Raw genomic sequence first — 21411 nt, 5'->3', positions numbered from 1 at the left:
GGATTCAGGAGTCAGCTAACCTGGAGGATAATCATTGAGACGAGATTGGAGATGTTGGTTAGAGCTTTTGAGTGCTATTCACAAGAAGCATTGCCCGATGTGAACTATGCCTCGAACAAAAGAGATCTCAGCAGTCCTAAGATTTAGATTTTTTTGCCTTGCATAAAGCTGGAAAGGGTTACAAAAGTATCGCTAAAAGTCAGTCCAAGGTAAGACAAATTGACTACAAATGGAGAAAATTTCAGCACTGTTGCTACTCTCCCTAGGACTGGCCGTCCTGCAAAGATGACTGCAAGAGCACAGCGCAGAATGCTCAATGGGGTTAAGAAGAATACTAAAGTGTCAGCTAAAGACTTCCAGAGATTTCTGTAAGATGCTAACATCTCTGTTGACGAGTCTACGATACGTAAAACACTAAACAAGAATGGTGTTCATGGGAGGACACCATGGAAGAAGCCACTTGCTGTCCAAAAATAAACATTGCTGCACATCTGAAGTTCGCAAAATAGCATCTGGATGTTCCACAGTGCTTCTGGCAAGATGAAACTCAAGTTCTGTTGTTTGGAAGGAACACACAACACTATGTGTGGAGAAACAAAAGTCACAGCACACCATCAACAAAACCTCATCCCAACTATAAACTATGGTGGTGTAAGGAATGATGCTGGACAAGATAATTAGGTATGGGGAGTTGACATTAAATAGTAAAGGACATGCAACAGGACAGGAACAACGTCAGAACCGGGAAACACAAAGACAAACGACAAACAATGCAGCAGCGGAGAACTGACAAATATAGGGGAGGTAAACAGGTGATTTGGTGAGTCCAGGTGAGTCCAAAGTGCGTGACGAGGGAAGGCAGATGCGTGTAAATGATGGTGGCAGGAGTGCGTAATGCAGGGCAGCCTGGCGCCCTCGAGCGCCAGAGGGGGAAAGAGCAGGGTTGACATCATGGTTTGGGGTTGCTTTGCTGCCTCAGGGCCTGGACAGCTTGCTATCGTCAACAGAAAAATGAATTCCCAAGTTTATCAAGACATTTTGCAGGAGAATGTAAGGCTGTGTCCGCCAATTGAAGCTCAACAGAGTTAGGTGATGCAACAGGACAACAACCCAAAAGACTGAAGTAAATCAACAGAATGGCTTCAAAAGAAAATACGCCTTCTGGAGTGGCCCAGTCAGTCCTGACCTCAACCCGATTGAGATGCTGTTGCATAACCTCAGCATCCAAAGAATATTGTGGAACTGAAACAGTTTTGCTAAGGATGTGGCGAAATCCTGCACGGAGCCTTGCGCGCTGCCACTTTAAGAGAGCATTGGCACTGAGTAAGGAGGAAATAAAGACCGCTTTTTCAGCTCTTTGGGGAGGAGCTCTTGGTTGGCGAGACAGTTTGATTGTGTGTGCTATGCTGCAGAAGTTTGGTTTATTTTCAGCATGTGTAGTTTATGAAGTATTTAACTCAATCATCGGTGTGACATTTCTAGGTGGTGGTTGTTATCGTTTGGGACAGCGCCAGTTATGGATCGCATGGATTAGTAGCAACATTGTTGCGAAGCTTTGACATACAAACCAACAAACCACCGGATGGTCAGACAGTACACCTGCACGCCTGAAGATCTCTCTTGTTCTCCTGGGGAAGGCTTTACCCTGCAACCAGACTTTCTATTTTTCAAATGCACTTCCCATTGAAGTTCAGTAGAGCTGAACTATTATTGCCCTGCCAGAAGTACTTGGGCGGACATTTTAGTTAAAAGTGAGATTGCTTGTAAGTTGTGTATTGTTACTTGAACTGTATTTAGGTGGGGTGTACTAATGACAAGTGGCCGAGAAGATTGTGGACATTTTTAAGGCCTTTGTTGTGTCTATGAACACCCCCAACATTCATACCCTCTGCACTCCTCCACTGGAAGATAATACATATTATTGTAAATCCTCTGTTGATGACTGGGTTCTTTCTTGTATGAAGTTGCTGTTCAATTGCACTGCCATTTATTATTATTATTGTATGAGGTAGTATTCTTGTTGGGGTTACCCCTGTGCTGTGATGTGTGTATTCTCTTTTCTCTACACTGGCTATCTGGTAAACAGGCTACACTCTAGGCAGTCTCTTCTGCTGATGTGTGTGGGTCTGGTAGTGGAACTCTCTCTATTCTACTCTTTTCCTTTCAGCATGTGTAATTCCTGCCTGGCGCCCGAACAGAATCGCCCGAACAAAATCTTTATCTTTACCCCTCTCAAATAAATACTGCTACAAAGGGAATGGTCCAAACTTCCTCCTGATAGCGGTGCAGGTCTGATCCACTACAGAAAACATTTGGTTGAGGTTATATGGGTCTGCCATCTGCCCTGTCTTTCCTATTTTGGTGGCAGTAGCCTGAGAGAGAGGTGGGCGAGTAACTGGAGGGTTGCTGGTTCCAATTTAGTGCAAGGGTTGTTTAACTGTTATTTTTATAGTCATTATTTATTACACTTTTTTGGGGGGGGGTTGAGGAGGATTACTTAAAATACTGTTTGAAAAGGTAGGGTTTCAGATGTTTTCAGAAGAAGAGCAAGGGCTGCTGTCCTAGCTTCAGGGGGAAGCTGATTCCACCATTGGGGTGCCAGGATAGAGAAGAGCTTCAAATCAAATGTTAATGGTCACATACACATGGTTAGCAAAATGCTTGTGCTTCTAGTTCCTACAGTGCAGTAATATCTAACAATTTCACAACAATTACCTTATACATACACACACAAAGTGTAAAGGGATGAATAAGAATATGTACATAGTATAAATATATGGATAAGCGATGGCTGGGCGGCATAGGCAAGATGCAGTAGATGGTATAGAGTACAGTATATACATATTAGATGAGTCATTTAGGGTATGTAATCATTATATAAAGTGGCATTGTTTAAAGTGACTAGTGATACATGTATTACATCCAATTATTAACTATTAAAGTGGCTAGAGATTTTTGTCAGTATGTTGGCAGCAGCCACTCAATGTTAGTGATGGCTGTTTAACAGTCTGATGGCCTTGAGATAGAAGCTGTTTTTCAGTCTCTCGGTCCCAGCTCTGATGCGGGTGAACAGGCAGTGGCTTGGGTGGTTGTTGTCCTTGATGATCTTTGTGGCCTTCCTGTGACATTGGGTGCTGTAGGTGTCATGGAGGCAGACCGCACTACCCTCTGGAGAGCGGAGCAGTTGCCGTACCAGGCGGTAATACAGCCCGACAGGATGCTCTCGATTGTACATCTGTGAAAGTTTGTGAATGTTTTTGGTGACAAGCCAAATTTCTTCAGCCTCCTAAGGTTGAAGAGTCGCTGTTGCGCCTTCTTCACCACGCTGTCTGTGTGGGTTGACCATTTCAGTTTGTCCGTGATGTGTACGCCGAGTAACTTTCCACCTTCTCCACCAATGTCCCGTCGATGTGGATAGGGGGTTGCTCCCTCTGCTGTTTCCTGAAGTCCACTCATCTACTTTGTCTAGGTGACGTTGAGGGAGAGGTATTTTCCTGACACCACACTCCGAGGGCACTCACCTACTCCCTGTAGACAGTCTCGTCGTTGTTGGTAATAAAGCCTACCACTGTAGTGTCGTCTGCAAACTTGATAATTGAGTTAGAAGCGTGCATGGCCACGCAGTCATGAGTGAACAGGGAGTACAGGAGAGGGCTGAGAACGCACCCTTGTGGGGCCCCAGTGTTGAGGATCAGCGGGCTGGAGATGTTGTTTCCTACCCTCACCACCTGGGTGCGGCCGATCAGAATGTCCAGAACCCAATTTCACAGGGCGGGTAATGACGAGTTCGGGGGGTTCTATGGTGTTAAATGCTGAGCTGTAGTCAATGAACAGCATTCTTACATAGGTATTCCTCTTGTCCAGATGGGTTAGGGCAGTGTGCAGTGGGATTGTGATTGCGTCGTCTGTGGACCTATTGGGGTGGTAGGCAAAGTGGGTCTAGGGTATCAGGTAGGGTGGAGGTGATATGATCCTTGACTAGTCTCTCAAAGCACTTCATGATGACAGGAGTGCTACGGGGCGATAGATCATTTAGCTCAGTTTCCTTAGCTTTATTGGGACAGGAACAATGGTAGAGGTGGGAGTGCCAAGAGACCTAAAGTGATATAAGAGTGCTCGGGTTGAGGTGTAGGGTTTGAGCATAGCCTGAAGTAGGAAGGGGCAGTTCCTCTTGCTGTTCAGTAAGTAAGCACCATGGTCTTGTAGTGGATGCGAGCTTAAACTGGAAGCCAGTGGAGTGTGCGGACGAGTCGGTGACGAGAGAGCTTGGGAAGGTTGAAAACCGGGCTGCTGCTGCGTTCTGGATAAGTTGCAGGGGTTTGAAGGCACAAGCAGGGAACTGTGCCACTTCCTGTGAGGTAGGGTCGTACCCTACGGATGTTGTAGAGCATGAACCTGCAGGAGTGGGACAATGCTTTGATGTTTGCAGAGAACAGGGTGTTGTCCAGGGTCATGGCAAGGTTCTTTGCACTCTGGGAGGGCGACACTGGAGTCGTCAACAGTGATGGAAAGATCTTTGAGTGGGCAGGCCTTCCCCAGGAGGAAGAGCAGTTCCGACTTGTTTAGCTTGAGGTGGTGGGCCGACATCCAAGTTGAGATATCTGCCAGGCACACCGATATCTGCCAGGATGCAATCCAAGAGTGTGCATAGCCTGAGATGTCCAGCCCTGGGAGGGTGGAGAGGAGGATCTGATGGTTCACGGTGTCAAAGGCAGCAAATCTAGGAGGAAGATAAGAGGAGAAAGAGTCTGCTTGGCAGTGCGTATAGCCTTCATGACACAGAGAAGGCGCTCTCGCGATATACTTTCCCTGTCCATACAGCCATCTGGGTTCTCAGTACATGGCACAGACAGGAATAAAGAACTCTCTGGGAAAGGTGGGGGAAAGGTGGGGGTGTATGCTTCAAGACACTCATGGTGTGATTGTGATAAACAGAAAATCAAGTCCTTTTCTTCACCCGACCTAGAATACCTCAATCAAATCTGGACTGTATACCTCCCAAGATATTATTATTATTATTATTTTCGGTTATAGTCAGACGTGTATATTCCCCCTCAAGCTGATACCATGACAGCCCTCAAGGAACTACACTGGAAACCACAAATCCTGAGGCCACATTTATTGTAGCAAGTCTGGCCATTTTGAAGTCAGAGGGCATGCAGCCATTGGTCAGGGATGAATTGAGGGAAGTGAGAAGGTCTCCGGAGATGGTCTAGAGAAGGGAATGAGGGTCGAGAGGGCAGGTTGCCGGGCGGCCAGACCTCACTAGTCGCAGGATGTCATCTGGAGAGAGTCAAGGTGTAGGGAGGTTCTGTGTGACTGAGACCAGTGGACTCAATAGGCTGAGTGAATGAGTGGTTGATGTCGTCAACCTTTTTTTCATATTGGTTGACAAAGTTGTCCAGAGAGGGAGAAGGTGGAAAATAGTTTCCTAGGGTTAGAGGCAGAAGCTTGAAATTTAGAGTGATAGAAAGTGGCTTTAGCAACAGATACAGAGAAAGAAGGTAGAGAGGAGGGAGTGAAAGGATGATAGGTCCTCCATAAGTTTAGTTTTCCTCAATTTTTGCTCAGCTGCCTGCAGCCCTGTTCTGTAAGCTCGCAATGAGTCACTCATTCACGCAGCAGGAGGGGAAGATTGTCCCCTTTCCTCCCGGCCAGCTCAGTGTAAGTCATAGGATTTTATTTAACTAGGCAAATCAGTTAAAACCTCACTAGGGTACGTGGTACGCTAGCGTCCCACCTGGCCAACATCCAGTGAAATTGCAGAGCGACAAATTCAAAAACAGAAATACTCATCAAAAATTCATAAAACATACAAGTGTTATACATCGGTTTTATAGATTAACTTCTTGTTAATCCAACCACGGTGTCAGATTTCAAAAAGGCTTTATGGTGAAAGCATACCATGCGATTATCTGAGAACAGCGCCCAGCAGACAAATCATAACAAACAGTAACCAGAGGAGTTACACAAGTTAGAAATAGCAATAAAATGAATCACTTACCTTTGATGATCTTCATATTGTTGCACTCACAAGACTCCCATTTACTCAATAAATGTTTGTTTTGTTCGATAAAGTCCCTTTTTACATCCAAAAACCTCCGTTTTGTTCACGCGTTCTGTTCAGTAATCCACAGGCTCAAACGCAGTAAAAACAGGCAGACGAAAAATCCAAATAGTATCAGTAAAGTTCGTAGAAACATGTCAAACAATGTTTATAATCAATCCTCAGGTTGTTTTCAGCCTAAATAATCAATAATATTTCAACCGGACAATTACGTTGTCAATATAAAAGGCGCCGCTCTCGGTCGTGCGCATGAAAAAGCTTTGGGACACTGCAGTGTCCACTCATTGAGTGCTCTTACTCCCGAAATTTTTAGAATACAAGCCTGAAACAATTTCTAAAGACTGTTCACATCTAGTGGAAGCCATAGGAAGTGCAATTTGAGTCCTAAGTCAATGGATACTGTAATGGCATTGAATAGAAAACTACAAACATAAGAAAATCCCACTTTCTGGATGGACAGGTTTTCACCTTCCAAATCAGTTATGTTATACTCAGACATTATTGTCACAGTTTTAGAAACTTCAGAGTGTTTTCTATCCAAATCTATAAATTATATGCATAACCTAGCTTCTGGGCCTGAGTAGCAGGCAGTTTACTTTTGGGCATGCTTTTCATCCGGAGGTGAAAATAGTGCCCTCTACCGTAATGAAGTTAAGAACAAATTCTTATTTACAATTACGGCCTAGTGGGGAACAGTGGGTTAACAGCCTTGTTCAGGGGCAGAACGACAGATGTTTACTTTGTCAGCTCGGGGATTCGGTTACTGGCCCAACGCTCTAAGCACTACACTACCTGCTGCCCCAATAGGATGCGGAAAGGGAGGAGAGTAGGGTTGAAGAGGAAGAATCAGGAGAGAGAGGGATTTAGAAGAAGGGAGAGATGATAGGATAGAAGAGGAGAGAATATTGCAACGGCACATGACCATCTGGGTAGGGGCTGAGTGTTTAGGGTTGGAGGAAAGGGAAGCAAAGTAGTGGTCAGTGACTTGGAGATGAGATAAAGATGAGGTCAAGCATATTGACTGCCTTGTGATTTGAAGGGGATTGCGAAACGGTGAGATTACAACAAACAGATGCTTTCAGACTATGAGAGAAAACAGTCAGATGAAGAAAGAGCCGCTGGAGTAGCGGTGTTCTCTGGGGTGATTCATGTCTCCGTCAAGTCGAAAAAGTCAAGGGATTGAAGGATAACATAGGCTGAGATGAACTCGCCGTTCTTGACCACAGGTCGGCAGATTCAAACGCTGCCAGAGACCTGGAATTCCACATGGGTTGTGCCTGCAGGGTACACTAAATTGGAAGGGTTGCAGCGAAGGGGGTGGGGAGCATCTGTAAAGGGTATAGGGAGAGGTGCGGACAGGTATAGAAAACACAGACATAGTTGACAAACCTGCAAAATGAGAATCTGTAAATTACTTGGTAAGTTACTCAAGTGAGAGAGTGATGTGGACCCTTCCTCGAACAACTGCGCAGAACCGTCTGTTTCGGCGACAGTCTTCGTTTTGCGACAAAACCGCCAACGAACAAGACCTTCGCTTACAGCTGAGACTAAGAAACGAGTGGAGACTGAAGAACTAACACGAATTTCGAATTGCCAAACAGAGGTGGAGAGCACACCTCCCTGTACTAATTGCTGATTGCCTAGGAGAGGTGAAACCACTCCCCCTCTAATACAGCCACTGATTACCAACACAAGTCACAAGTTGCTCTCCTCCTTGATCCTGGTTAATTAATGTGTCAACTATCTGCAAATTATGAGCAGTCAGCAGTTCACCCACCAAGTAGGCTACTTGGAAGGCAGGCAGCACCTAAAGTAGATTTCCCTAGCTAGCAGAAAGACAGTACTAGACGACAACAGATTAAGACAAAAGAAGTATACTTCTCACTCCTGGAGATATCAGGAGTCCTTTAGCTATAGAATGAAGCAGGATAAGAGAGAGAACATCTGAAGGTGTAACCTTTTAACCCAAAACTTACCACCTTTGACCAATCAAGCAACACCAAGTTTACAGTGTAACCTGACCACAAGGCCCAATCTAAACAGGGTGTCACAGCATTTAAATGCTTGTGTGGGGGATGAGACCAGTGTAAATACGACTTAATTCCTGAGAGAACCATAAAACATTTTTGTATTTAGTAATTTGGAGTTCAACCTATACAGATAAATGTAACCACAGAGATAATATATCCATATACATAGATAGCATCAGAGTTATCCTCAGTGAATACGGTACCAAACCTGACATGATATACACACACACATGTAAGAGTGGGCAAAGCTGTCATCAAGGCAAAGGGTGGCTACTTTGAAGAGTCTATTAATATAAAATATATTTTGATTTGTTTAACAATTTTTTTATTATTACATGTGTTATTTCATAGTTTTGATATCTTCACTGTTATTCTACAATGTAGAAAATAGTCAAACCTAGGTGTGTCAAAACTTTTAACTGGAACTGTAGGTACCAAACATGGATACAATAGTATTATTCCATCACATTAAATAGGCAGTCCTCTGAATACTGCAACAGTGAACAACTGACAGGGGGGAAGGGCTGACTAGTCCTTTGGCATTGTCTTCCAACTCCAGGTGTCAGACAGCACATAAACTAGGGCCGAGCCTACGTGTGTGTGTATGTCATGTCAGTTTGGGTACCATATCAGCAATATTATATATGTTACTATACAGTATACTATTACTAAAATAAGTAGCAATAGTAATAGAATTTCTGTGCAAATGGATACATAGATATTTTTTCTATTCTTATCCTTCCCATTCTGCCACTCCTCCGTTCTGCCCTGGCCCTTTTTATGCACTGTCTGAGACTTGTGCTGTCATAGCAACCTGCCATCCCGACCCATTTATTCTGTATACTCCATAGCAACCAGTCCCTTATCAGTCCATTATCCATAGCAACCTGACCTGTGTTACACCCCTGTCCATAGAAACCTGAGCCATGTTACACCCTTCTCCATAGCATGAAGTGGAATGAAAAAGGTGCAGGTACTTATCTTAATTCTACTTTAGAAGCCTGTTAGAAATGTTATTGTATAAGAGCTGCAGTAGAACATGTACTTACTATTACTCAAATATAAACCACTGGTCCATCGCAACATGTCCCTATGTCACTCATCTGTCTAGCAACCTGTTCCACTGGGCTAAAGATGGAACAGCTCACCTGACATTCGCCCGAAAAGCTGTACTGCCCAATGGCCAGTCCGTTTGTGTCATGCACCTGCATAACAGACTTCAATGACTACCCATGAAGTGCTCATAGTGAACTATATTTTATGTGAGGTGGACAAACTGTGAGAGAGCTCCTCTCCAGAGTTCAATTGTTCACTCAAAGAGAGGCATAGTATGGACTTGGACTGGCTTGGGAATCCCATGGGGTTTAATTGGCTACAAGCATTTTAAAACATATTTCATATCGTTTGTATAATACAATTACACAACCAAAGGAAAGAATGATATAAAAATGTAGATTTTGTAAATTAGCCTAATGGAGAAATGTTGTCATAGGCCATGTCTACTCATTCAGAGATATAGGCACACATGAGTCACGACTGGATAAACAGTGCCCACTGGGCGCACGCTGGTTGAATCAACGTTTTCTCAACGTCATTTTGTCAACGTATTGTGACGTGGACTCAACGTTGAATATACATTCAATTTAAACAAGGTCATCAACCAGTACTGTTTATCTCATTTTAACCATCTGTCACGTTCTGACCTTAGTTCCTTTGTTTTGTCTTTGTTTTAGTATGGGCAGGGCGTGAGTTGGGTGGGTTGTCTATGTTATTTTTTCTATAGTTTTCTATAATGATGTTCTGTGTTCGGCCTGGTATGGTTCTCAATCAGAGGCAGCTGTCAATCGTTGTCCCTGATTGAGAATCATACTTAGGTAGCCTTGTTTCACTTTTGAGTTGTGGGTGTTTATTTTCTGTTCTGTGTTTTGTTGCACCGTTCAGGGGCCTGTTGCACAAAACTAGGATAAGGGATTAAGCCAGGATATCTTGGTGATCCTGGCTCAATTGATCCGTAATCCGGTTGCACTAAAGATGGATAGGGGGCAGGAGGATATGTTATGGTATAAATTACCATGGAGATTTATTCTGTGGAGCTAGCCTGCTCCAGACCAGGCTAAATTCCAGGATCTATTTAATCTCATCCCTAATGTCAGTCAGCAGTCACCACAAATGGAAACCAATAGTTATTTCACTGCTCACTATACATTGTTATCACATATAACTAGACCCACTGTTATTATTTAAACGTTTGTGATCATTAATTTCAATGATTTTGGATAAAAAATGATTTTTAGATGATGTTGCTATCATTAGATAATTTACAGTTTCCCATAGACTATAAGGCTATATATAAAATGATAGAATATTAGGGCCACAGAGGGGAAAAAAACACAAGTCATAATATTGTAACCAGTTGTTTTAAAGGAGGACAGTTGTTAAAATGACAGATGTGGGGCATTTCGTGAAATTGTACTTCAGTATGGTTTCATAAACAAAGACATGCTGATGTGCCAGAATATTAAGTATCACATTGTCATAAGTATCAAAACAATATGTAGCTTTTCTGCAGAAAGAACCAGCCTCATAAATTTATGACTTTATCCTTTTTCTTCAGTGTGGCCCTAGTACTCTGTCATATAAACAAATACACATTCCATATGAATATAAAAACACAATGTGTAACATTATGTTCCTTTATTGAATAAGGACAAAACAAAGCAGGTAAACCATCAGCTCCTTTCGAAACTGAAGTCACAGTGACTCTACAAGATGGAAAGCACAGAATCCAAGCATATTATACAAAATGATACATACACATTCAAAGGTCTGTATATAACAACCCTGCATGTCTGCACACTAAAATAAATGCAGGACAAATCCATACACATCAACTGAACAGACAAATGACTGGATGCAGTAGCCTCCCTGCAGCCTTGTATTACACACAGTATACCGCACAAACATCATAAGAGGCCAAATTCGTCAAAAAACGAACCCAAAAAAAACCAAATTCCTCTGCCACCGCAGGACATATTTAACCAAAATTGAAAGCACACATACTAACTAAAATAATTCAACACATATTGGTCCCTCAGCAGCCGACCACTGTCGTCATCAGGGAAGATTGCCGGATTGTCCCAGTCCATGGCTGGTGGCACTCTGGGGGCCCTCTCCTTCCTCAGGCAGGCCACATTGTGGAGGACAGCACAAGCCACAGTAATATCACATGCCCTAACAGGGCTGACCCTTAATTTGTGAAGGCAGTGAAAGCGTGCCTTCAGGAGGCCAAAGGTCATTTCAACTCTGGCCCTGGTCCTGGCATGGGCATGGTTGTAGGCCTGCTGTGCTTCCTGGGGGTCTGTGAAAGGTGTCAGGAGAAAAGGCTGGCAGCCATACCCCCTGTCTCCCAGCAACACACCAGAGAATTCACCTGTCAACACAAAATCTCATCATTACTACCTCATAAACACAGTGATATTCTTGACACAGCCATGATGGTTATAAATAGGGGTTGTGTGGCTTACCTTGTGATAGATTTCAGAGGCCCGAAAGATTCTGGAGTCATGGACTGAGCCAGGCCATTTTGCCACAACATTGCTGATCACACAGTCAGCATTGCAGACCATCTGAAATCATAAGATGAGGAATATTACACCAATCAATGCACATCACTGGCAATGCAGAGTGTTCGTCAATGGACAATATCAAAAAGTTATGTTCACCTGAACATTAATGCTGTGAAAGGATTTCCTATTCACAAAATCGGCCTCATGGGCACCTGAGGGGGCTTTTATCCTTATGTGTGTGCAGTCCACTGCACCAATGACATTGGGGAAACCTGTCACACAAAGTAATGAGTATCCTACTATGTGTTAACAGTTGTCCTGTAATTTGTAGATCCTCTTACCTGCAATCCTATAGAACTCCTCTTTGATGTCACAGAGTCTTCTGTGGCCAGGGAAGGAGATGAAGACATCTGCTAATGCTTTGATAACCAGACACACACTCCTTATTGTGCGTCAAATTGTGGCCTTGTTCAGCTGTTCTGCATCCCCCACTGAGTACAGGAAGGCTCCACTAGCAAAAAAGCGCAAGGCCACACAAACCATTTGCTCCACACTCAGTGCATGGCTCCGTGCAGTGCGGTGCTTAATCCTGGGACCCAGTAGTCTGCATAGATACCTGATGCCATCTGCAGAAAACCTGTATCTTTCATATAGATGGTCATCAGGGAAGGCCAGTGGGTCCAACCGGTCCCTGAAGACCCTTTCTCGCCTGAAGGCTCTCCTCAGCACAAGTGCTTCTTCATCCACCACATCTCGCACGAATGGGCATGCCATTGTCAGAGCAGAAAGGAACACACAATTTTGGGCCTTCATATAGGCTAGTGGCCACACCTGGTGCTGGGGGGGTGGGCAAAAGAGGGCGATGCCTTATAACGATGACTTGGTTGTACTGATTGCTGGGAAAATAAAAAAAACCTTAGAAAGATGCCACCGTCCTGTGTGCTCACAATAAGAGCTCATATGTCATGGCTCACTTGACTTTACGAGAATATACCTAATTTTTATTTTGAGCTGTGTCATCTTCTTGGAGCTGGGGGAGGAAAGAAAAATAATGATTAATACATTTGTGTATTGTGAGCTCTGTGAACACAATACAATTAGCGCAGCTGGAATTTGGCAGGATGTGGTGTCCTTTTATTAATACGCACTATGTTGCCAGGCTGGTTTTCCCACTGTATAGCATCTGGGTCCTGTAAAAGAAATTAGATTTTTTGATTTTGATGAGGACTCCTCACCATTGTAGAGTAAATAGTACTTTCACAGTCTTAACATGATACCTCATGCCTTCTGGAATCCAGAGAGATGGTCTCCTCCTCATCATCGTCTCCATCATGTGCTGTTGCTGCTGCACTGGGGCCTTCACCCTATCACATTTAATCGGATTCATATTGAAGCTAGTAGACAAGACATGCCAGGCCTACAGTATGCCTTTGATGGAGTACTCACTGGATCAGCATCGTCTGGTGCTTGTGCTGGTGGCTCTAACAGGAACACAGTGCTGCCAGACACTGCAAGGCAATAGGTAAACCAAAGTCAGACAGTCCAAATTGATTCAATATGAATGTGGTTGTATCCCATGTAGAGATGGAAGGACATACCTTGAATGAAGCGGGTGGCATCTTGGGAGGAACCTATGCTCGTCTCTTTCCCCCCAGGGATCCCCTCTAAGACGGGCCTGCCTTTATTTAGCTCCAAGGCCATGTCCTCTGCTGGGGTAAGGTCAGCCTTTGGTGACCCACCACCCGTGCCTTGTCTGTGGGTATTCTTTTTCACTGCTAAAACAGTACAGACAATGTGTGAGCAGGCACCTTCTGGGTACAATATATGCTTGTGCTTTGTTAAATATTAGTCAGGGACCATACCATTCTGCAGAATGTTCTTGTATTTGATCTGCTGCCATGTCCGTTTTGGCCCGTTCATGTTTAATCTACACACACACACACACACACACACAATGGAGTCACACTGCAAAAAATTACTTGGTATTTTTGTCTTGTTTTCAGTAAAAATATCAAAAAATGTATCATAGCTTTATACAGTGTGATGGAGTTACTTTACACAATTTCACTCATATCTGCAGTGCATTTCAATAAAAAATGTAACAGCTGCAGCTGTACATAGTCTATTGGTAAATAGCCCACCCTTTTCACCTACCTCATCCCCATACTGTTTTTATTTATTTACTTTTCTGCACACCAATATCTCTACCTGTACATGACCATCTGATCTTTTATCACTCCAGTGTTAATCTGCAAAATTGTAATTATTTGCCTACCTCCTCATGCCTTTTGCACACATTGTATATAGACCCCGCCCTTTGTTTTCTACTATGTTATTGACTTGTTAATTGTTTACTCCATGTGTAACTCTTTGTTGTATGCTCACACTGCTATGCTTTATCTTGGCCAGGTCGCAGTTGCAAATGAGAACTTGTTCTCAACTAGCCTACCTGGTTAAATAAAGGTGAAATAAAAATAAAAAATAAATAAAAAATAATTACAGTACAACTGCATTTTTGGAGTTGTGAATTAAATATTTGAATTGTAATTGTGATGTTTCAGCGGAGCGGTGAGTATGTAATTGTGCACTACTTACGCATTCAGGCGGTCTGCAATACTTTGCCACGCTTTTTCTCTTTGCTTTATCACTGTGGCGGTGTTGCCTTTCTTCTTAATTATATCTTTTACCTCCTCGTATGCCTCCATGAGGATTTGTGCTTCCGACGGGGAAAAGTACGCGGCTCTAGTTGCCATGGTAAATCAGTTAATCTGTGATCTGTGGCGGGGTCTATTTGAGTGAGCCGTGAGCGCGCACCTATCCAGGATTGGTTTCACCTGGCTTAATGAATCCGTGTCTGCTCATCCTGGCTTGGTCTTTGTGCAACCAATTAAGCCTGGACGCACATGTTTTGGCTTCATTGAGCTCAGCTGAGTCATTTATCCCGGATGTCTTAATTCTACTTTTGTGCAACAGGCCCCAGGACTGTTCGTTTGTCGTGTATTGTTTTTGTTTCAGTATTCATTCTTTATTAAATTCCAATGAATACTTACCACGCTGCACCTTGGTCCTCTCTTTCTCCCGACGACAACCGTTACACCAGCGTTATAAACATTGAAAATAGGGTAAAACTTCAACTTAAATACATTGAGTTAAACTGACAGGTTGATACATCAATCTAATTGAAACAATCATCAGAACTATGGATACGAGGAGATTGCATTGAAAATTCCACATATAAAAGTCCCATCTTTTTCATCCTGTATGCCTTCAGAAAGTATTCAAAAACATTTTCTTGTGTTACAGCCTGAATTTAAAATGTATTCAATTGAGATGTTTCGTCACTCGCCAACACACAATACCCCATAATGTCAAAGATTTATCTTTTCCCAATTAAATTATGAAAATGTATTAAAAATGAAAAGCTGAAATGTCTTGAATCAATAAGTATTCAACCCCTTTGTTATGGCAACCCTAAATATGTTCAGCAGTAAAATTGTTCTTAACAAGTTAGATAATAAGTTGCATGGACTCACTCTGTGTTTAACATGAAACAAAGAACTTTCTTCTGAAACTCATCAGTCTATTCTTGTTCTGAGAAATTAAGGCTATTCCATGTTAGAAAATGCCAAGAAACTGAAGATCTCAAACAATGCTGTGTACTACTCCCTTCACAGAACAGCGCAAACTGTCTCTAACCAGAATAGAAAGAGGAGTGTGGAGACCCCGTTGCACAACTGAGCAAGAGAACAAGTACATTAGAGTGTCTAGTTTGAGAAACAGACTCCTCAACAGTCTTCAACTGGCAGCTTCATTAAAAAGTACCCACAAAACACCAGTCTCAAAGTTAACCTCTCTGGGACGGTTAGCGTCCCAGGCCAAAAGCCAGGGAAAATTCAGAGCTCCAAATTCAAAATATATTACTAGAAAAATCTAACTTTCATTAAATCACACATGCAAGAAAGCCAACATGTCAGCATGTCATGCCAACATGTCAGATTTCAAAAGGGCTTTTCGGCGAAAGCAACCGATGAAATTATCTGAGGATAGCACCTCCGTAGACAAAGAGAGAAAAGCATATTTCAACCCTGCAGGCGCGACACAAAACGCAGAAATAAAAGTATAATTCGTGCCTTACCTTTGACGAGCTTCTTTTGTTGGCACTCCAATATGTCCCATAAATATCACAAATGGTCCTTTTGTTCGATTAATTCCATCGATATATATCCAAAATGTCAATTTATTTGGCGCATTTGATCCAGAAAAACACAGGTTCCAACTTGTGCAACGTGACTACAAAATATCTCAAAAGTTACCTGTAAACTTTGCCAAAACATTTCAAACTAATTTTGTAATACAACTTTGGGTATTTTTTAACATAAATAATCAATGAAATTGATGACGGGATGATCTGTGTTCAATACAGGAGGAAAACAAACTGTAGCTAGCTTTCTGGTCACGCGCCTCTAACTAACAGTACACTTCAAGTGACCCTCGTTCAAGATGGCCGTACTTCTTCATTACACAAAAGAAAAACCTCAACCAATTTCTAAAGAATGCTGACATCCAGTGGAAGTGATAGGAACTGCAAGAAGGTCCCTTGACCCCAGAAGAAAAAAAATCTGAATAGTTTGTCCTCTGGGTTTCGCCTGCTAATTAAGTTCTGTTATACTCACAGACATGATTCAAACAGTGTTAGAAACTTCAGAGTGTTTTCTATCCAAATCTACTAATAATATGCTAATCTTATCTTCTGGGGATGAGCAGCAGGCAGTTGAATTTGGGCATGCATTTCATCCGGATGTGAAAATACTGCCCCCTGTCACCAAGAAGTTAACAGTGAAAAGGCGACTCCGGGATGCTGGCCTTCTAGGCAGAGTTCCTCTGCCCAGTGTCTGTGTTCTTTTGCCCATCTTTATCTTTTATTTTTATTGGCCAGTCTGATCATTTGTATTTTTCTTTGCAACTCTGCCTAGAAGGCCAGCACCCCGGAGTCGCCTATTCACAAATATTGCAACTGCAACAAAATTTGGCAAAGCAATTCACTTTTTGTCCTGAATACAATTCAAGTCTAACACAACACATTACTGAGTACCATTCTCCATATTTCCAAGCATAGTGGTGGCTGCATCATGTTATAGGTATGCTTGTAATTGATAAGTACTGGGCAGTTTTCTAGGATAAAAAATAAATGGAATGGAGCTAATCACAGGCAAAATCCTAGAGGAAAACCTGATTGAGTTTGCTTTCCACCAGACACGGGGAGGTGAATTCACCTTTCAGAAGGATAATCAAATTGTATTTGTCACATACACCGAATACAGGTGTAGACCTTACTGTGAAATGCTTAATACAAGCCTTTAACCAACAATACAGTTTTAAAGTAAACATTTGCTAAAATGGAGTTTAAAAAAGTAGGTAAGAACTTTGCTAAATAAACTGAAAGGAAAAATTGTATCACGATAAAATAACAATAATAAGGCTACTAGGCAGGGTAGCCTAGTGGTTAGAGTGTTGGACTAGTAATCGGAAAGTTGCAAGTTCAAACCCCTGAGCTGACAAGGTACAAATCTGTCGTTCTGCCCCTGAACAGGCAGTTAACCCACTGTTCCTAGGCCGTCATTGAAAATAAGAATTTGTTCTTAACTGACTTGCCTAGTAAAATAAAGGTAAAATAAAAATATAAGGGGTACAGGTACTGAGTCAATTTGCAGGATTACAGGTTAGTCAAGGTAATTGAGGTAATATGTACAGTAAATGTAGGTAGGGGTAAAGTGACTATGTGCATAGATAATAAACAGAGAGTGAAGGAATGTGAATCTCTGTGAGTGTGGTGTCAATAGGCATGTATGTGTTTTTGTGTGTGTGTGTGTGTTGGAGTGTCAGTGTAGTATGTGTGAGTGTGTGATGAGTGTACATTGAGCCTGTGCAAGAAATAAGAAAAAATATAATAGGGGGGTCAATGCAAATAGTCCAGGAAGCCATTTGATTAACTGTTCAGCAGTCTTATGGCTTGGAGGTAGAAGCAGTTAACTTCTTAAGGGCTGGGGGCTGTGTTCGGAAATTCGGATGACTGACATGCTCAAAGTAAACTGCCTGTTACTCAGGCCCAGAAGCTAGGATATGCATGTAATTAGTAGCACTTGGTAGAACACACTCTGAAGTTTTTAAAACTGTTTGAATGGTGTCTGTGAGTGTAACAGAACTCATATGGCAGGCAAAAACCCGAGAGAAAATCCAACCAGGAAGTGGGAAATCTGAGGTTTGTCGTTGGCTGCAGTTAAGCAGAGCCCGCAGGTTTTGGTAGCGGGCTGTGTCAGTGGCACTGTTTTGTCCTCAAAGCGAGCAAAGGAGTTGTTTAGTCTGTCTGGGAGCAAGACATCGTGGTCCGCGACGGGGCTGTTTGTTTTTTTGTAGTCCGTGATTGACTGTAGACCCTGCCACATACCTCTTGTTTCTGAGCCGTTGAATTGCGACTCTACTTTGTCTCTATACTGACGCTTAGCTTGTTTGATTGCCTTGCGGAGGGAATAGCCACACTGTTTGTATTCGGTCATGTTTCCGGTCACCTTGCCCTGATTAAAAGCAGTGGTTCGCACTTTCAGTTTTGCGCGAATGCCTCCATCAATCCACAGTTTCTGGTTGGGGAATGTTTTAATAGACGCTGTGGGTGCAACATCACTGATGCACTTGCTAATAAACTCGCTCACCGAATCAGCGTATTCATCAATGTTATTGTTCGACGCTATGCGGAACATATCCCAGTCCACGTGATCGAAGCAATCTTGAAGTGTGGAATCCGATTGGTCTGACCAGTGTTGACAGACCTGAGCGTGGGTGCTTCGTGTTTTAGTTTCTGTCTATAGGCTAGGAGCAACAAAATGGAGTTGTGGTCAGCTTTTCCTGAAAGGAGGGCGGGGGAGGGCCTTATATACGTCAATGAAGTTAGAATAACAATGATCCAGGGTTTTGCCAGCCCGGGTAGCGCAATTGATATGCTGATAGAATTTGGGGAGCCTTGTGTTCAGATTAGCCTTGTTAAAATCCCCAGCTACAATAAATGCAGCCTCAGGATATGTGGTTTCCAGTTTACATAGAGATGAATGAAGTTCTTTCAGGGCTGTCGATGTGTCTGTTTTGGGGGGAATATACACGACTGTGATTATAATCGAAGATAATTCTCTTGGTAGATAATACGGGCGACATTTGATTGTGAGGAATTCTAAGTCAGGTGAACAAAAGGACTTGAGTTCCTGTATGTTGTTATGATCACACCACGTCTCGTTAATCATAAGGCATACAGCCCCGCCCTTCTTCTTACCAGAGAGATGCCTGAAACCAGGTGGCTGTACCGACTCTGAAAGCATGTCTCGAGTGAGCCATGTTTCCGTTAAACAAAGAACGTTACAGTCTCTGATGTCTCTGTGGAAGGCAACCCTTGCTCGGATTTCGTCTACCTTGTTGTCAAGAGACTGGACATTGGCGTCAGAATACCTGCAGACGGTACCGGGTGGCGCAGTGGTCTAAAGCAATGCTAGCTGTTTCACCAGAGACTCTGGGTTCGAGCCCAGGCTCTGTCGCAGCCGACTGCGACCGGGAGGCCCTTTGGGCGAAGCACAATTGGCCCAGCGTCGTCCGGGTTAGGGAGGGCTTGGCCGGCAGGGATATCCTTGTCTCATCGCGCACTAGTGACTCCTGTGGCGGGCTGGGCGCAGTGCACGCTGACCAGGTCGCTAGGTGTACAGTGTTTCCTCCGACACATTGGTGCGGCTGGCTTCCAGGTTGAATGCGCGTTGTGTTAAGAAGCAGTGCGGCTTGGTTGGGTTGTGTTTCGGAGGATGCATTCCTACCCGAGTCCGTACGGGAGTTGCAGTGATGAGACAAGACAGTAACTACTAACAATTGGATACCACAAGAAAAAGGGGTAAAAAAAGAATACCTGCAGACACAGAAACACACAAATAGGTGGTCAGTTCAGTCATCTGTGCCCAATGCAGCAACTGCCTTCTACATATTCTTACCTCTTTGTTGATGGACATCCATTGAATTGTGTCTATTTTATATTTTAGAAAGAAGGGAGAAAGTGCCAAACACAGTAATTTGCACAAATATGAAAAGATAGGTGGTATCATCATAAAACAATATCAATTTAGATTATACAAGGGAGAAACCTTACCTTAAATTGAGGAGATCTTAAAAAAATTCCATGAAGTGCCTGCACCTGCTGTTTTCTCAAATTCAAATCCACATTTCTCAGTTTGGCAGTTAGGTTCCTGCAAGAACCCCCAAGAACGAAGGAGGTTCCCCGATAAACCCAACCTCTTATGCAGCTCTTGGAAGAACCTTTTGGGGACATTTTTCAGTTCCAAGAACTCTAAGGTTCTTCGAAGAACTATGAGGATCTTAGAAGAATCCTTGTTGAACCCATAATATTTTTGCATTTAGCCATCTTTTGCATCACAAATGTGCAACATTGTAGCCCACACGTCAGACAAGAAATGTGTGCTGTTATTGTAGAGCCAATATAGCCTACAATGGCCATGATCTGTTTTTGATTTATGATGGAATACGCGTTATGCTAAATTATTATGGACTTACTGTGCATTTTCAGTTCATCTGCATTTGCATGCAGACAGTCTCTTCCTTGAAGCTGCATTGCCTGATAACATGTCGCTTTACACGAAAAGGATCAATCAAACACATTTGATGTGTCATAGTGGTCTCTGACTTGTGGTCAGACTCGCTCAGGTGGACTTGAACTTATACATTTTTTCAATGCACCTAGGGGCAGTGAAATGTGTTGATTTATAGGGTGAGTCATAGTAGTACGGCGCCCCTGGAGAAAAGTGTGGTTAAGTGCCTTGCTCAAGGGCACATCGACCAATTTTTCACATTCTCTATGCAGCTGGAGAGTGTATCTCCTACAACATGAAATATGTTGGATTAGAGCATTCAAATATTGTTGTTAAAAGAAATACTGAATGTATATATAGGCTACAGTTGAACCCATTCTGTTTCTACAGTTTTAGAAGCTGAGTGGTGAGTAAAATAATAAGTAAACTTTTTCCTTTCATGAAGACAGAACAAGAGGTGTGAAATGTCTTGATTGAGGAAGTGTCACACGGGGCTATTGCAGCTTTTGACAAGCAAAACCTATGTTGAACTCTGCACCCAAATCCCCACTGCCTACAGCTTACAGACGGTAGGCAATTAAGGTCACAGTTATGAAAACTTAGGACACTAAAGAGGCCTTTCTACTGACCCTGAAAAACTCCAAAAGAAAGATGCCCAGGATCCCTGCTCATCTGCATGAACGTGCCTTAGGCATGCTGCAAGGAGGCATGAGGACTGCAGATGTGGCCAGGGCAATAAATTACAACGTCCATACTGTGAGACGCCTAAGACAGCGCTACAGGGAGACAGGACGGTCAGCTGATTGTCCTCGCAGTGACAGACCACGTGTAACACCTGCACAGGATCGGTACATCCGAACATCACACCTACGGGACAGTTATAGGATGGCAACAAAAACTGCCCGAGTAACACCAGGAACGCAAAATCCCTCCATCAGTGCTCAGACTGTCCACAATAGGCTGAGAGAGGCTGGACTGAGGGCTTGTAGGCCTGTTGTAAGGCAGATCCTCACAAGACTTCAAACGTTTTTTTGGCCACATGTCAGCGTAAATGTAATTCCTGTTCATCATGTTAAGTTTGTACGTTGCAATTTTGTTTGTTTCCTTGAATATTTATG

The 21411-nt window shown here is 43.0% G+C and overlaps 1 protein-coding gene across 2 annotated transcripts; it reads right to left on the bottom strand.

Annotated features, from left to right (window-relative positions):
* Positions 1–10758: 10758 nt before the first annotated feature.
* On the bottom strand, positions 10759–14422 carry LOC116358609 (uncharacterized). 2 transcript variants are annotated; one of them, XM_031810141.1, is made up of 10 exons: positions 14259–14422; positions 13526–13590; positions 13262–13438; positions 13110–13171; positions 12941–13027; positions 12812–12853; positions 12658–12693; positions 11820–12559; positions 11622–11723; positions 10759–11527 (listed from the first exon to the last, which is right to left on the bottom strand). In XM_031810141.1, exons 1-7 carry the CDS (start codon positions 14414–14416, stop codon positions 12658–12660), a joined length of 627 nt encoding a protein of 208 aa, XP_031666001.1. In that variant the 5' UTR covers positions 14417–14422; the 3' UTR covers positions 10759–11527; positions 11622–11723; positions 11820–12559. The 2 variants fall into 2 exon arrangements, with proteins under 2 accessions (XP_031666001.1, XP_031666000.1); XM_031810140.1 differs by having other exon boundaries at positions 10777–11527; positions 11622–12559.
* Positions 14423–21411: the final 6989 nt, after the last annotated feature.

The sequence above is a fragment of the Oncorhynchus kisutch genome, linkage group LG30, assembly GCF_002021735.2.
Source record: "Oncorhynchus kisutch isolate 150728-3 linkage group LG30, Okis_V2, whole genome shotgun sequence".
NCBI lineage: Eukaryota > Metazoa > Chordata > Actinopteri > Salmoniformes > Salmonidae > Oncorhynchus > Oncorhynchus kisutch.
This window is presented reverse-complemented; position numbering and strand designations above follow the sequence as displayed.

Coding starts and splice junctions, on each gene's coding strand:
- LOC116358609 (XM_031810141.1), bottom strand. CDS start 14,416: ATGGCAACTAGAGCCGCGTACTTTTCCCCGTCGGAAGCACAAATCCTC. Junction 13,172..13,261: donor TGCCACCCGCTTCATTCAAG/GTATGTCCTTCC, acceptor ATTGCCTTGCAG/TGTCTGGCAGCACTGTGTTC. Junction 12,854..12,940: donor TGGATTCCAGAAGGCATGAG/GTATCATGTTAA, acceptor TTTCTTTTACAG/GACCCAGATGCTATACAGTG.